We start from the raw sequence: 17,302 nt of genomic DNA on the forward strand, positions 1-17,302 counted from the left end.
TTCTAAAAACCCCACAGGGTGTGTAGCTTTTAATATGCAAGATATTTGACTAACAGTAGGCCAGCAATTAATATTTTCCAATAATAATCAAAGCAGCATTTTGCGCTTATGGTCTCATCTTTGTTAAACATCGGTTGTATCAAGGCTCGTTCATTGAATTCCCTGTTCGAGGACAAACACAAGGCTCCACATGAGGTCGCTAGCTAGGTTAACTCAGAAAGGATTTTCTAATGCACCAGTAAAAACATAAATATGGCGGTCCGATGTTTCTATTACAGAACAGTTCAGATCAAATTGCACATCACAGCTGTAAAACATATCTGCAGTAATAACAGACCATGTGAAACCAGCACTAAGCATGGCTCTGTTCCATTGAGCAGTAAGAACTGGCTCAGCTAAATGACATGCAGCCACTGTGATTACTTTCACTTGTGTTTGACAAGTCACTGTGTCAGCTGTAAAAAGGTTTCGTACAAACAAAGCTTTACATGTTTTTAAGGTAAGGGCCAATTTGTGTATTCTTTTTGTTTTTGTGCTTTTATCCATTGATCTATCGATCTCTTTCATCTGTTTATCGATAACACCCTTTATTGGTGTAAAAAGTTATTTTTACTGTTCACACATGTCTTGCTTCTTGCACACTGCATTGCAGGTCTAATACCATTGGCAGAGCTTTAGCTCTCCTGTCCTCTGGGAGCCTCCTGGCACTGCCTCATCAATACTATCGCCTGGTGGGGGATTTAACAACAACAGCAACAAATGAGATGTGCTCAGTAAGTGGTGCACATCATTGATCTTTGAAAATTCACGATTTTTACCATCTTCTCTCGCTCTCAATGTCAAAGGTTCAGCCCAAGTGTCATTACAGCACAATACAGGATTGCACAATGAAATGCAGCTGGAGAACCCTTTCCCACTACACATACAGAACCTGCATAGACAGGTCACATGTTTTCAATTAGGATAGACCGGGGCATTAAGAAGAAGATGCAAAAGCTCCTCTGTGAGCACTTTTATTCCTCATTAATCATAAAACCATACTCTGTGCTTTAGGTAATGTCCTTGCCAATATTACTACAAAATTGCATTACATAGGGAGAAAATACACAAATTATCTGCAGATTATCACACGACAAAATTAGAGGATGCATCCCATCACAGTATATCAAAGGAATATTATTTTTCAATTTGGGAAATACACTTGTCTGCTGTCCTAAACAGATTCACAAGAGAGGATCAATAACAATTTCATCTCCGCACATCCAGTACGGATGTGTTTTGTCTGGCTCTGCTTTGTACGAAAGCTGTTAGCGGGCAGGACGTGTTAGCTTTGCTCTGTCAAAATGTGTCGTATCTGTGGTGAATAACATGTTTTTCTTTGTAATTATGATTTCAGAACTATGTCAAGAAAAACAAACAAGGACCCCGCTTCCTGTTGGCTCCTCTCCGCTGCTCCCCGGCAGTGAAAGCAGTACAGACATGTGCTTCAACACGACCTCATCATCAGTGGCAGTGGTACAGGGTATGATGGCATGGCAGACCTGGTCACAGATGGTACACTTAGAGGCTGCCTGCTGACAGGACACACACGTTACACATGAAACACTGTTATCTTCTGCTTCCGCTTCAGACACTCTGACCAAACGCCTTCGTCAGGTTTTCCTCCGTACACATATGACTGCTACACTCTTTAGGTATCTGGCACACTTCTCCATATACCTGAACAGTCTTCTTTGTCTTCTTTTGTACGGAACAAACGAAAGATTACTTGTCTGTCTTTTTTTTGGGGGGGGGGGGGTTGTGGATGCATTTTTATAGCAGTTATAAAGGAATTGTCACTGCAGGAAAATGTTTTGCCCATTTTCTGAGGTTCTGTAAATATAGAAAATCTGAATTTGTGCAAAATGCAAAGATGCCCATAACCTTTTGTGCAACAGATAATTGCATTCTGCGGCGTAACTTCTTTCTTGCTCTTTCTAAATTGACCTTATTGACTTCATCTCTGTCTCTTTCTTGTGATAGAGTGCTTTTGGCAGATCTCATTAAAGCTAGACGTTACATCTAAAAGAGGCTTATAGCGGATCTCCCCTGGGCTTCGCATCTCTTTAGCAACATCGAAAAGTTTCTTGAATCAATCAGAAATTTGAAAAGCCCCCGCTGTTCTCCTGCCAGTCTTTAGACAGCTTTAGTGTTGGCGGATGGAGAGTGTAACGATCATATGACCTCCTGAAAGCCAAATATAAAACTCTAAAAACAAAACTCATAAGGAAATTGTATGAATTTAAATAATGGCACTGCTTGTTTAGTTTTACTTATAGGGCCACGGCTATATAGATGACTATGTCAGCTGGTCCACCATTTAGATTCACACTGAAATATATCAACAAATATTGGATGGATTGCCATGAAATTGTCATGACATTCATGGTGCCCAGAGGATGAATCGTAATGATTTGGCGATAGTGTATTTATCCTCGATTCATAGTCTTGTTTCCTTATCAATCATATTGTCCTGCTCATGTCTGTAGACTGTAATGCTGCATTTTACAGGACCTGATGACTTTAATGTCTAATTTGAATAGCTGATGGTATCCCCGCACAGTCGTGAGGGTTCTGAAAACTGACAACCTTTCGGGAAGGTACTTTACTATTGTTGCCTTACTTCAGAAAATTGTTTCTTTTTCTCATCGGTATACAGTAAATACATAACTGAAGCCCTCACTTGAACGTTGAGACGTGTGACAGCAGCTGACACAACAGTCTGCCATCCGTGAAAGGAAATGCAGGAATGGAATAGCTGTGAGAGGGGTGTTTGAGAGAGACAGAGGCCGTAAAAGAGGTGGAAATATACTTCATACTACATGACAGAGTGTACAAAAAGAGAGCAACCCAGAGAGGCTTTTTGAAAAATAAAAAAAAATAGAGAACATCCACAGAATTTTCAAGTTATGGCAAAGGGGGAAAGTTGAATCTGTTCGGGGAGAAATGGTGCAAGAGCTGCTAAATATAAAACCTCCCACAAAAAGAAAGAATTGAGTGACAGAAGCCAAACCAGAGAGCACACATAGAAATCCATCATAATTGCTCTACATCCTCTACTTATAGCACGGTTGCCGATACTGTTAAAGGAATACTTTACCCACAAAATAATCATATTTATATCAATTGACCTGTGTTACCTTGAATTCTTGTTGTACACCTATCCAGACCGAGACAATTGATATGCAAATGGTCATTTTGTGTGTGAAGTATCCCTTTAAAATCCTAACACCAAAACAATGTAACCATACACTGTATATCACTGTATATAATACGCATGCAGCTTCCTTTTACTGCCTTTTTGTATCCATTCCCCAAATAGAAGACTGTTTCTCAGTTTGTGTCAGTTTCTTTTGAAAAGGATGTTGAGACTGAGCTGTGCCGGCTTTCAAACGAAACTCTCTGTCTTCAGGTAACTTAAACGCCATGTCACTGCTGGAGCCGGTGTTTACTCTGCAGTCACACATTTCTTAAATGTCAGTGCTCCTTTGCAGATGAACCCAGCTTCCTTCGTTGTCAAGTGTTCTTTTGTGTCTGTTTTTGTGTCTGTTTTTTTAAATTTGTTTTTTTAAATCGACGATTTCTCTCGCTCCAATTTCTCTTGACCTCCATATTGCTGAGTGGTGCGTTTCTCTCAGATCTCATTTTTAATCAGCTCAGTTGGACAGGCTGAAATCAGAGAAGTAGGTTTGTGAATTCCCTCCTGCTGCTTGAATTGAATAACTCACTGTGTTTACCCAAATTCCTGTCATCGTGGTGCCATGTGTTTGGGACAATTTCATACAAATATTCTCTGCTAAGGTGGTTCTTCAAAAAACTTCAGTTGCTTCTCCGCCCAAAGTGTTTTCTTTCAGCCTGTCTTCATGACAGGTACTACTTTACACCCACATTATGTTTCAGACAAAGCCATCTGGAGGTACGTGGACTCTGCTGTTTCCTATCACTGTGAGGAATGACGGTCAGCTCCCTGGTGTCCTTATGGCTAAAGTTTTGAATAAAAGTCTCCAACCTGCAGATGAATGCACCGGTGTCACCTGTGGTTCTGGCTTATCATTGCCAAAAAACACACCAGGTGAGCATGCAAAAATATGCACCCATCTCTCCACACAAAGGCCGATATCAATACATGTCATTTGGAGGAGTTATCTTGTCATCACACTGCAGAGTTCCAAACGACATCCTAACTTCTACCCATTATGTTTTATTTTGGGATACATACATTTTGTTGATAATAATTGATTCAAACATTTGACTTGCCTTATAATGAATTACTATTTGTTTCCCAAAACAATGACAATAAAGTCATATATATTGAATTGTGTAAACAGTTTATAATGCAGTCACAAAATAATGCCTAAATAGGGTTGCATTAGAGGCTTTTCAGCGGATATAACATGATAAGGTGAATGGAGTATATGGGAGAGGATCATCAACAGTCTACGTCTCTGCGTTTGCACCTGCGTGCTACAGAGAGGTGAACTGTTTCAAGTTTGAGTCCTCGAGGCTAATGAAGAGGAGCTTTGTCAATATCTGAACTAGGAGTCTGAGCCTCCAGTCACTGAAGCCCCTCTGGCACCATGCAGTCGAAAGTAGTAGAACGAGGATCGGTTCACATACACACACATACAGCTGGTAAGCTGAATACTTCCTGGAAGTGTTACAGCTGAAAAACAAAACTATAACATATGACAGTGAGTGAGTTGGTGTGTGGATGTCAACCTGTTTGTGCTTTGGTGGTCCTTTGGCAACAAGAGAGGCCAGTTCCCCTTTGGCAACAAGCCCCCTTCCCAGTGTTTTCTATTAAGAAGTAATCCTGGACTCCCTTACTGTGAAACTGTCATAGATTCCCTTGCCTAATTATCGTCATCTATCACTATGCAATAAACTAGATCCAAAACAGCCATATCTTTCATTCGTTTAACTTTGACACCTTTTATTCCGTTTGTTTCGTTGACCTTTTTGCTTTACCAGTATTTAATAAGTTTCTTCAAATGAGTGAAACAGCGCCTCCCCGCGTTCCAACGCTGGTCAGTGTCTCACAGTATGTGTGGCGAAAGGTGGTACTGCACCCGTAAAGTCGAGTCAGGACAGCGTGCAGGTGTCAAACTTTGATTACAGACAGGTGAGCACGTCGTCATGCTCTCTGAGGAGAAACCCTGAAGTGAATTGTTCAGCGCATAGTACTCTACCTCACAATAAATAGTAGAAAGCTGTAATTAAATGAATAAACTGAGCAGCACGTGGATATGGACCAGTTCCCCTCCATTGAAGAAAAGACTTAAATTAAGGTGAGTCAGAGACACTTTCTCTCAGTCTTTGTCTTGGGCTTGCTGTCTGGTTTGTTCTGGAGGTCAAACTGTGCCTTAATTGTTTGGACACTGAAGCTGTTGTGTTATTGCTGCTGTCCACATGTTCAGTAGGGAGCCCGCTGAGGCTCAGTACTGAGTTTGGACATTTTCCATTAATTAGCAGCTATTTTTTGCTTCCCTGTGATTGACCTTGATTAGTGATTGTGTGTGGCCTGTGCAGGAGGTCTGAAGCAATATGCCCCCACCGATGCAACCCTCCTGCATTGTTTTAACACAGGCTATAGGATGGACACTAATTCAAGCACTCTCATATAACTTGAGGACACTGAGTCTGAATCATATGATGCATGACTTGCACTCATTGTCCAACCTGGATACATGTTTGTTATGAAATTTGGTTAATTTACAGATCTCAGTGAAGCTCTTTGACGTCATTTTGATGTAAATACATGTGTGGTCCGACTATGTCTTAAGGCAAAAAGCCTGCCATCATAGAGAGGAATGAGATGTGATGAATCCCACGAATGGGAATAATGGTGCAGTGTCTCCACAGAGGCATTCATGGTGTTGCACTTGTCGAACACGTTAAAATAACCAAGTAGTTTTGTGAGGGAAATAAAAGAGAGCTTGAGAGAGGAGTTCAGACCTGTCCAATCACTGCATGACGTTGACGTGAATGCTGGATTGTCAGATTCGGGGAAAAAGTAAAATGCAGTGTCTGATATAGGGTAGAGATGTTGCCTTCATGTCTGCTCTTCATATCTGGGAAGCTTTGTCTGCTGAAATCTTCAGACGGATTAGTTGGCAGAGGTATACGACTCGGAAACAAACTAGAGTTGCCACCTGAAAGCATGCAGACGTTTTTAAAAGCACTGCAGAATTTACAAAAACATCAAATACGACGGAAAAAAACATCCTGCTCACGGCACACAAACTCCATCTGTGACAGTAGTCTTTAAAAATACAAAAATCTGACTGAGACGCTATTAAAGCGTGAAACAGAAAAACCCAACAAATGTTTAAACGGTGTTACTCGTCGGGTTCATGAGCTCCAAGCGACAGACATCTGATCTCACATCTTCACCGTTCTGTAATGCAGGAGCAGCGGCGAGGGCAGACATCCCGGCACTAAGTCGTACAACTGGCATTGTAGAGCTCTGATGTCAGCCCCACTGGTGCACTGAGGCTGACAGCTGAGTGGATTGACAAAGATTTCAATTTCTTTGCCTGGAGCAGAGGTGTTGTGAGGGTTACATACTGCACAGCGGCAGCCATCTTTATGCCAACGTGTTTGAGATGGGGCACACCGATGCTTCACAAGGGCATGCGTTGGTAAAGGACAGTGTTAGAAACAAGGCAATGCAGCACGACGCGCCGTCTGTTAACAGGCAGAAACATAATAATGACGCTGATGTCCTGAGAACAAATAGGAAGTTGTAGAAACTAATTCCAAAAATGATTTAGTCATAGAAATAAATTACAAAGTCAAATTTTCATCCCCTAAATCAATGATAAAACATTCTGCAGCCGACTTCGTGATAGGTAGACGGGAGTTCATGATTTTCTGCCCAATTTTAATATTTGTGAACAAATGAATCATTCAGATTCTGGGTCAAACCTGCGTCCGGGGGGGGCTTTGGTAAACTGCCATTTCCAATACTAATGGAAATAGATTAATTTAACTGATTTGCAGAGCCAGAGAAAAAAGAAAACAAGGAGCGAAGAGAGAGAGAATCACTGACACTGGATATCGGTCCAATACTTACTCAAATAGCTGGATCGGGTATCGGCGACGATGGCCAATCTGGTATCGTATATCATCATTCTGATGCATAACAATTCAGTTAATTTATGTAGTTATTTGTCTTATTTTGTTTCACATGTCAAGTCAAGCCTGATGTTTCCTTACATATAAAATAATGGTCCCGGGCTCTTCCACACAGTGATGCGTGCAGCTAGTTGATGAAACTCTGGTGTCGGATCGGTACTCGGCATCAACCGATACCCAAAGCCCAGGTATCTGTATTGGGACTGAAAAAGTCGGCTTGGCGCATCCCTAACATGGACAGAGAGAGATGTGAATCTGAAACTTTTCATTTGGTAATTATTTGGTGTTATTCAGTCGTCTGTCAGGGAAAGAGTATTGAGCTGCGCTGCAGTCTGGAGTCTGAGACGCACAATAAAACATGCAATAAAGTGAGAGTAGCAGAGCTCGCATAAACAGCATATTGTGTTGTCCACATGTTCAGTAGGGACAGAGCTGCGGGACCAATGAGCTGGCAGAGGCGACATGTTTTTCTATCAAGCCCGGCCTGTCTGCCTTCCACTGTGTCTGTGGTTAATGTGGTCTGATTTTCACTGTATTTCTGTTGGTAGATGTACTGCGGCGATGCTCATTTTTAGCAATATTCTATTTAAATCAAATAAATCTTTTCCACTGCGGAGTATATTATATTGTGAGATCAAGTTTCTTCATCTGCAGTTCTTGCTGTTCATGACAAAGATGCTGCCTTGCTCACACTTTCCATGGATTTAAACGTTTTCTTTGGGGAAGGGTGTGCTGGCGGCTTGTGCCCCTGTGCCTTATTTTTTTTAAATGTCTGGCAACGCCTCTGGGTGTCCTTGGGTCAGCCTCAGGCGAGACGTCTCAGGTAGACACCTCCATCAAGATGAATGACGGGAACTTGACCGACTAACGGGGACCAGAGTGGGACTAAAATCCGCTGACTTCAGGCAGAAAGTTGCAACATGCATATTGAATTCAATCACAATATGGGTTAAATTTCCATCTGTAAATAACAAATTTGTTATTGTAAGTCCTTGGGAGGAGCACCTCTATATATGTGTGTGTGTGTGTGTGCGCACAAGTCGAAGTCAAACCTTTAAGGCCAACTGTTGCATACGAGGTGATGGCATGGCGACGCATGAATTATTCATGCTAATTAATGCAGCTTTATTCAGTGATTTTCACGGGTACAACACTGCTGCCGCACCGCTTGGTGGTAACGGGTGGAGTTTTAAAGTTTCCTGTAAAAACAGTTACTCCAGTTGCACTCACTTCACCTTCCATATCTCTGCACTCTGCTTGTTTCCTTGTGATTACATGCAAACAGGTGGGATGCTGGGGGTGAATCTATTTCAGGAGTATTATTGTTATAGTTCTTGTTGTCTCCTGTTCAGAAATGGAAAAGAGCACAAAGAAATGATGTTGACTGTGCTTAAAGGATTTTCGTCAGAGTGACAGCTGACGGTATAAGCTCATACACTATCCACATTTTTAGCACCGATTCTTTCGGGAGGGTCTATTTTCAGGTAGGTGAAAATCTCGATTTGCATGATCGGTGAGCCAGGATACTTATTATTAGGAAAGAAAAATGGATGCTGTCCTGGAAGACTTTAGGTATCGGGAGAGGAAAAAGGTGGACTGGCACATCCCAAAGCAGAAGGGCGAGTCAGCCTGATCCGAGTTCTTGATACAAAGTATGTCGGGATGTCAGTGGACAAACAGGGAGGGGCTTCAGTTGTGAAACACACAAGGTTTTTGAGCCAAATCGCATCCATGTTACCCCCTTAAAAAAAAAAACACGAGGTGCTCAGTCAGGCTTCTTCCAGAGGGATCAGTCACGCACAAGCTCCCTGTACTTCTAACCCTTCATCTTCTTCCGAAAGATGATGAAACATGAGATCAGTCGAACCCCAGAGAAACGCATGACCCCAGCAGAGAAATCGGGTCGTGTACAAGTAAATGGTAGGGCTGTACAAAGTGACTGACGGAGACCCCTGGGCACACCACGGGGAAGGTGACTGGCATGTGTATCCTCAAAAACAAGGGGAATTTGTTTTAGGGCAGTCGAGACGTGGAAGCCTCAAGGACCCAAGTGAAATCCACAGCCTAAAATACTCCAAACACGAGGCAGTGGTCCAGCTGGGAACACAGTACAGAGATGACGGGGACAAATAGAGCCATTTTTCACCAAACTCTGAATCACATTCAGGAGACCAAAAACAAACGTCTTCATCTCCCCCGCACACACACACACACACACACACCAGCGTTGGCAGGTGCTACAGTTTCTAGATCAGATAAGTGTTGTGTTCATGGTATGGCTGTGGCAGCATATACTTGTTTCTGTATAAGCAGTATAGTCTATCTCTGTATGTTAATAAACATAACTGTGAAACCAGACCACATTGTAATGGATCTTTTACACTCATTATTCAGAGGTGAAATGAAAAAAGCAGCTTTCTGTTGTTCAGAGAGTTTACTCTCATTAATTCTTCATATGTCTCCGGGTTCATCTCAAAGCAGAGGCGTTGCTCCATTTTAATTTAGTTAGGTAGGTTCATCTGAATATTCATTTATTACCCTAATAAAACTCTAATGATAAAATTATTCACAGTTTTGTCTTGAACGGAGGAATCATTTGGCACCTCCAATCTCATTTGTTAGATTTCATTCATGAAAAAAAAGATAGCAGCAGGTTTTACCTTGATTAACAGCGTGTGAATATAATATTCCTGTTTTGTTAAACACGAGGGCCGCTCGGAGTCGAGAAGTCCAAAAGGCATTCATCATCCCCAGTCTGTCGCTGCTTATATCCACTACATTCCTCAGGGAAGTATATACTTTTACTTTTGGTACGTTAAGTACATTTTGGATCCTAATTTGAACTGTAATGCATGACTGATGACTTATACTTGAATCTATTTCCACTCTGTTGTGTTGCTACTTTTATTTAAAGTTACTGTGAGGAACTTTAACCCGGTTGTTAATTATACGCTGGGCGAACAGCCCACTGCAGACACACTCGGATCCAACTGTGTGTGCTGTATCTAAACATCATAATACAGTCAGTCAGGCGTTAATGTATACTGCAATACTGGCTACGAGCACTTCCTGCTCTTTGATCCACAATGGAATGTGTTCCTTTACATCACTTCTCAATGTTCGACATTCATAAACTATTCCCTCCCAAGCCTCGGTTCTTGACACCATGCCGACTCAAAGGGGATGAGCCCGACACACAGAATAGCTAATACAGGAACCACCAGCTCAGAAAACAGAGTAAAACAAGAATCCCTGTCTTGTCATTTCTCACAGGCTTCTTCTGGCTTTTATCTTTGATGTACACTGTATCCTGGTGTAATGCAGCATCTCTTTATCCACCGTGTACCTGGGCTGACTCAGCAATTGAACCCTTCTCAGTGAAATGTTACAGTTTTTTGCAGAGGAAAATAAATCTTTGCTAAACACAACCTGTCACTGGAACGGCCTTGCAGAGGAGAGTTAGAGATGAGAAAATCCGTCCTCGGGGTCAGTCGTGCTGGCTCTCAGTATCTCTCCACTGTTTGTACAATGGAAAATGTGTTTAATCAGCGCACCGCTTGTGTTGCATCTGAATCAGTGACATTTTCAGATATAAAGAGCTCTTTGCAACTTTAATCAGAATAAAATAATTTATATTATCTTGACATAAAGCAGCTCTTTGTGATTGTCAGACAGACTGCTGGAATAGCCTGTAATTAAGAGCGTTCAATACCGCGTCAAAAGTGAATGAAATGGCTCACATTAATGACTTTTTCTGTTATTTTTTCACCCCACTGTAAATAAAAAGATGTTAACAGCACACGTAACCACGGACACTTGATTGAATGACAAAAGTACAAGCAAGAAGGCAAATAACAGTCATGTTTACTGCAAGGTTTACACTCTGTGTAATAAAATGCTCATTTGGAATAGTTGTAAATGTCATTTTTTATAATTGTAACTCCAAACAAAAATAATTTCTACAAAAAATAATCAAATGTCATATAATATTGATACGTGGTCTATATCCTTTCTCTCTTTTAGACTTCTGATGAGTTAAATTCTGTTTAAATTCTGCTTCCTGAATACTGTGTGAAGATTAAATCTCGCTAAGTGTGGCAACAATCACTCATTCCTATAACAACCATAATAGTGACTATATTTTTATTATTCGTAACCCCCTGGATATTATATAATATGTATAATCTCAGCGACTGTTAGTGGGCACATTAGATACAATGACTCAAGATATAATTTTGAAAAAAAAAGAATGCAGCAGAAATAGAATAAATGTAAACTCAAGTATCATCTTTTGAGAAGAAATGAATCCTGGTTAATATACTATGTAGGCCTCAGCAGCAGGATCCAACGCACAGCTCTCCTTCTGACTCGTCCGCCGTGTCGTCGTGTCGCGTACTCTCACCGAGTCTGACCACACACACACACACACACACGTCGGCCGTCAGTCAAACGGAGGTGAGGTCCTTAACTCGACCAAGAATAAAGGAAGAAAATAAAAGGTCCTTGTGGGTACAACAGCCATTCCCTTTTGAAGTGAAACAGTGGTGATTTAAGTGTTTAGTTTATGCTTTTTTTGGTTTGATGCACATTGCTCCAGCTCAGGAATAAAGGGAACAGTGGTTGGTATGATTTCTTTTTTTTTTCCTTCCCCAGGCTGCATCTTTTTTTCTCTGAGGTCACTCCCCTTTCTTCTCTGTTTGTCCTTCTCACACCTGAGCACACACCCAGTATCATAACAGTCCTGTGAAGTGTGTGTGTGTGTGCGCGTATATGTGTGTTTTGTTAGGAGACTGGGGCTAGTTAGTGTTGTGTGAGCTTTTGCGAGTGCCAGGGTGTGTGGGTCCACGACTGGGGGCGGCCCTAACCATTCTGGGTCACCCCTCGCCTCGCGTATATACACACACAAACACACACACACACACTCTCCTTTGTCCGAGGGGCATTTCGTGGCTCAGTGTTGAGTTAACGTGGCCAGCAGGTGGGCTAGCAGAGTGCAGAGCAGCAGGGTGGCCGTGGTAAGGTGCAGGGAAGAGGCGGCGTTGCAGTCCTTGCCGGCCTCGCAGCGGGGGGATTGGCACAGTAACCCTTTAAACTCTGGAGGACAGATGCACTTCTGGTTCTGGAAACATGTTCCGCCGTTCTGGCACAGGAGCATCTCCTCGTCGCAAACGTTAACTGTGAGCGGAGACGAAAGGCAGGCAGACAGAGTAGCAAAGGGAGAAGTATAGGGAGGAGAGGGAAGGAATCACAGAGGTAAGGAGAATGAGAGAGAAGTCAGGAATAAAGAGGGCACGGCAAAGTGACAGATTGACAGGCAGTAAAAGGATAGAGGGGGAGTAAAGAGCATAAAGGAGAAAGAAAGATGTATGGCAAAGAGAGAGACAGGTGAGGGAAGATAAGGAGGGGCAATGTTAGAAAAAGCATGACGGAAAACAGAGACGCAGGGGTAGGATAAGAATTCAGGGCAGAAGGAACAAAGTAGAAAAGAAAGCAGGAGGAAGGAACGAGGCAAGATAAATTCTCCGGTCTTTGCCTCAGGGACAACAGGTAACACCTGCCTTCTTTTTTTCTCCTTTTTTTTTGCAATTATTTTCTCTGTCTGCTTTTCTTACGTCTGCACTTTCTCAGGGTCAAGTTCAAATCATTGTCTCAAACACAGCAGAAAATCCACTGCATTTGTGATATTTGTTCAATAATGATTGGAGGAACAAATGGCATCGTTAAAACACTATAAAAGGCATTAGGAAAACCACAGAGGTAGTTGCACTGCAAAAGATACTTAACCTAAAAATGTACTCGGAGAAAATAGAGGAGCGGATCAGGCTTCCATGACAGGAAATAATTACATTGAGCTAACATGTTTTATTACACCAACGATAATTGGCTCTGTTGCATTGGAAGATGTCAACTCTAAAGTGGAGTAATATGTCCCATATTGTAGTAAATAAACCCACAAAATACTCAAAATACATGTACGCATGTGGAGGTGTGTGTGTGTGTGTAGGGTCTATGTGAGACTGAGGCCCCTCACTATGGTAGATGGTAGAGGAAGGCGAATCCCTGTAATGGGGTTAAGGAGTGATCAGGTCATCAATTAAAGGAGCAGCTGATGCTGCTAATGAGCTACATGATCTATTCCCCCCCTGAGTAAAGATCACGTCGGGAGATGCACAAGCTACACAGTAAGTGGCACAGTGCACCCGCAAACGTCCTGGAAACCTACTACATTTGTTCATGGCTGGATTTACCAGAGAAGACTCAGCCTCCTACTCACAGTAACATCCTTGTTTCCAGTAGTATCCTGGCAGACAGTCGTCACACTTGGCCCCCGTGGCCCCGTCTTTACACTGGCAGAAGCCTGTGCTGTTACATCGGTCATGAACCGAACCCATCTGGTTGCAGTTACACTCTGGGGGGAAAAAAGAGATGGCGGCATTTAGAATAAAGATTTGACCAAGAGTTGAAATTAGTTCAGCCAAATATGTGCACATTTGTATTCAGACTTGATTTGTTTTTGGTGTTGATGCTTTTCAGAGCTGCAGCACTGTGTAAGGTGAAGTTTGTCCGAAGTACAGAGAAATCCCAAGATGCTGCAGAGATTCAGACCTGACATTTCCGGCCGTTTTCAGCCATCAACATTCTCGTTTTGCACACCATGCACCTCATGGTGAAAAGGATGCAAGTGATTTTTCTACAAAACTCACAGATAATGTGATACGTGTAATCGTGTCTTGACTAAAAAATGACTGTGATGTAGTAAAAGAAGTAACATTCTCAGGATTAGTCAGTTAAAACTTCACATGATTCAAATGGCCTATAAATCTCCACAAACCAATGTTTACTTTCAGAAACACCATGAGCTCTGCTCCCTACCAATCACAGGAGCTTGCACTGAAATGTTTACTGCTGACTGAGATTCATGTCAAATAGGTCTGAGACAGATTTACCTCTTGAAAGCGAGGGTTAGTAAACTTCACAAACTAGCAACAGTAAGCTAGATTTCAAAAATGACCCAACAGAAAGACCCAGCGCAGTGTTGCCAACAGCACGAGCTCCAAAAGTTTCTAAATCGAGCAAGAATGTTGCCAAGTTGGCAACAGACAGTGTGTCCCGTCAGGCCTCCTTTCAAAGCCTCTGCCCCAAAATGATCATTTTGAAAGTAAACGTTTCCTAATGAACAAAGACATTCATTTCTTCAGACTGACTGAAATGATATGGTCTCATTACAATGTGTGGTAGCGAGAGATGCAGGATATTTTGTTTTTATTTTCGCAGAGCATTTGATTTATTGATTACCAAACATAGCGTCAACACAAGATTACATTGGATTTGTTCCCTTTTTCATATAAATGACACTTATTTCTGCAAGTGGTTATCATTGCAAATGCATATATTTATAGAAGCTGATATCCAGGTCAGTGGTAGCAGATCAGAGATGGTAAAAAAAAAAGTGCACAGCTGCGTATTTGCTTTGCATCCGTCTGTACCAGAGTTTCTCTTATGATCTGATGTAAGCCAGTAGCTTAAGCTAAACCCACGATCAAATTAACTCGTTTATAATAAAATTATAAAATATTCATAGAAATGAAACGCATTGCACAACCAGCGCCATGCGGTTGGTATCCGTGTGTTTGTGGGTCGCGTGCATTGATATTGGGATTGTATGTGAGCCACTGAGGGAATGTGTCGCTGTGTAAAATGCTTGAGAGGGCATGGCTTCTTGCTCTGGAGATGCCTGGTGCAAACAAATTTCTGTTTCCATGCTCGGTGTGCCAGTGTGCTGCCAGACGAGCTAATGGAGCTTTCTCTGTGCCGACTCCAAGGCCTGTTTGCGCCCCAACCGCCACAAGTTTAACCCTCCGGCCCCCTGCGGTCCACCTGCAGATGGATTGCTTTAAGGGTGCTTGAGGGTGTTTGCATCAGTGTTAGTCGAACAATGTTGGACTTCTAAACCATTTTTACACATACTGTACAGTAGCACTACGCTGAACGATTATTACCTTTATAAAGTTGCTATTGAATATTTTAGCAAACTGGTGCCTTTTTTACAAATCCAGCAGAAATGGAGCAACATTAGAGAATCATGTTTCCTGCCACCTGACAAAAGGAAGTGTAATATTCACCCTCATTTAAGCTCCAGCTTAGTCACCAGCAACATGAAACATCAGTGTACAGTGGGTTTTTAGAGCTTGTTTTCTGAAAACAGCTGCCTGCTGCATCTGAAAACTATACTGATGAGAACGGTTGGAGTGAACCAAAAAAATTGAAAAACATTGTGGGCTGTAAAACCAAAACGATGTGAAGTTTTACTCACTTTTCAGCCGACGTGGACAAACACACACCTTGAATCTGACACATCTTTAAAGTCATAGTAGGTGTGTCTTTTAAAAGCCTGTGTAAAGAGAGCCAACGCAACACAATGTGTTTTTTTGAAAAGCAGCTGCATGGTTGAAAATATATTTGATAATATTTTATAGTTTTTACTGTATGCATCTATTTAAAATGTCACTACTAGACTACCTTGTTGTGGTAATATTTGCATTAAAAAAACGTGTCGTTGCTTGTATTTTAACAACGCCTTCTGTCAATCACACACTACACACACACACACGCGCACACACACACACGCCGTCCCCCGCCACGTACTCCTTCTTTCCCCCTGCACACTGACCGATGCAGACGCTCTCATCATCCAGTTCGGCAGAGGCGTTGCGGAAGTATCCCAGTCTGCAGTGTTGGCAGTTCTGGCCCCTGGTGTTGTGCTTGCAGCTGACGCACGTGACGATGTTCAGGTAGTCGATGTAGCTGCAGCGGTTGGAGTGGCCGTAGCACTCGCAGTCTGAAAGAAGGAGACATGTTTGAGTTCCTTTGCGAGAGGAAGATAATTATACATGTTCATGATGTCAAAGTCAATACTTGGGATGGGGTAGTATCCTCCTTGTAAGCATGCTCGTGGGATTCTTCAGTGGCCGGTGGAAGTGATAAATGACTTGCATTAACAGATGTGTCTGATGGATTTAGTTTTAGACGTCAGTGAACAAATTAATGGCTCCGAGTGTGTTTTATGACTTACCTTTCTGACTCTATATTGGTTCAATAAAGACAGACCACTCCCTCACCATTACTACACTCACAGGTTTGCTGAGTCTGCTTCGCTGGGCTGCACTGATTACTGATGGGAATTCCACTATCCTGTGTGTGTGTGTGTGTGTGTGTGTGTGTGTGCATGCTTGTTTGTGTATATGTGTGCAGGCGTCTGAGTACAGGTGTGTGAAATGTGTCTGGGAGTTTAATTGCGTTACCAGATGAGTAGATTATATGCTACAGAATCATAACCAAGGGAGTTTGAGGTGAGTGATACGGCACCGTAGTTGTTTTCAGACTGCACCCGACACCATGAAATCGGTCTGACACCACTTAACCTGATAGACAACCTCCACTGCGTCTCCTCTCTTTCACTGTTTGTTCTTCATTTCCACAGTCTTAAATTATCTTCTATAAGGCGCTGCACAATTAGAGCTCTTTATTCAATTTTCCCTTTGTGATTCATGAATTATCTGAGAGGATTTGATTAATCTTCATGCTGATACACTTGATAAATTAAGACTTCCATATTTCACACCCGAAAACCAAAGCAAAAAAAAAAAAGACGCTGCAGAGAATGGTGTAAGGCATTTTGTATAATTTTTCCACAGAGGGAGAAATGAAAGCCTGATATAATTTACTCTAGGATCTGCATTGTGCAGAGGGGTACAGCAAGTGTTGCTCTACATTCTCACTAGTATCTTGGCTGAGGCTGGTAGCTAATTAAGGTTTTATTAAGCTTCAGACGTTTCCTGCAATAGTGTGCTGCAAGGCATCACTGTCCTCTAAAGAGGCGTTTACCAGGCATGTTTATGCAAATACACATTTAAATGCACATTAAAAAGTCTGAGTTTAGCTGTTTAATCAGCCGTCACATTATTATTATTTTATTATTGTTTGGTTGATGATGCCGGCTGAAATATTAATGAGCTGGTTTAAAAGGAAACCTGCGAGTGCAGCCCCATAAAGTGCCTCTCTCAGCACTGAGGAAACCATGCTAGCGGTGGGGGGAGAACTGCCTGATTAAATATAAATGCCCAAT

The 17,302-nt window shown here is 42.1% G+C and overlaps 1 protein-coding gene across 5 annotated transcripts in view; it reads right to left on the minus strand.

Annotated features, from left to right (window-relative positions):
• Positions 1-1,052: 1,052 nt before the first annotated feature.
• ntng2b (netrin g2b) overlaps positions 1,053-17,302 on the minus strand; it is a 64,321-nt gene continuing 48,071 nt past the window's right edge. For 2 of the 5 annotated variants that reach the window (XM_079289971.1, XM_079289972.1), the window contains exons 6-8: positions 15,848-16,015; positions 13,451-13,585; positions 10,881-12,351 (exon numbers count right to left, since the gene is read on the minus strand). In XM_079289971.1, coding sequence (XP_079146097.1) covers positions 12,128-12,351; positions 13,451-13,585; positions 15,848-16,015 — 527 coding nt within the window. In that variant the 3' untranslated portion in view covers positions 10,881-12,127. Of the gene's footprint in view, positions 1,572-10,880; positions 12,352-13,450; positions 13,586-15,847; positions 16,016-17,302 lie in introns of those variants that run through there. The other 3 variants (XM_079289974.1, XM_079289975.1, XM_079289973.1) reach the window with 3 other exon arrangements.

Source organism: Melanostigma gelatinosum (genome assembly GCF_949748355.1).
Source record: "Melanostigma gelatinosum genome assembly, chromosome: 18".
Taxonomy (NCBI): Eukaryota; Metazoa; Chordata; class Actinopteri; order Perciformes; family Zoarcidae; genus Melanostigma; species Melanostigma gelatinosum.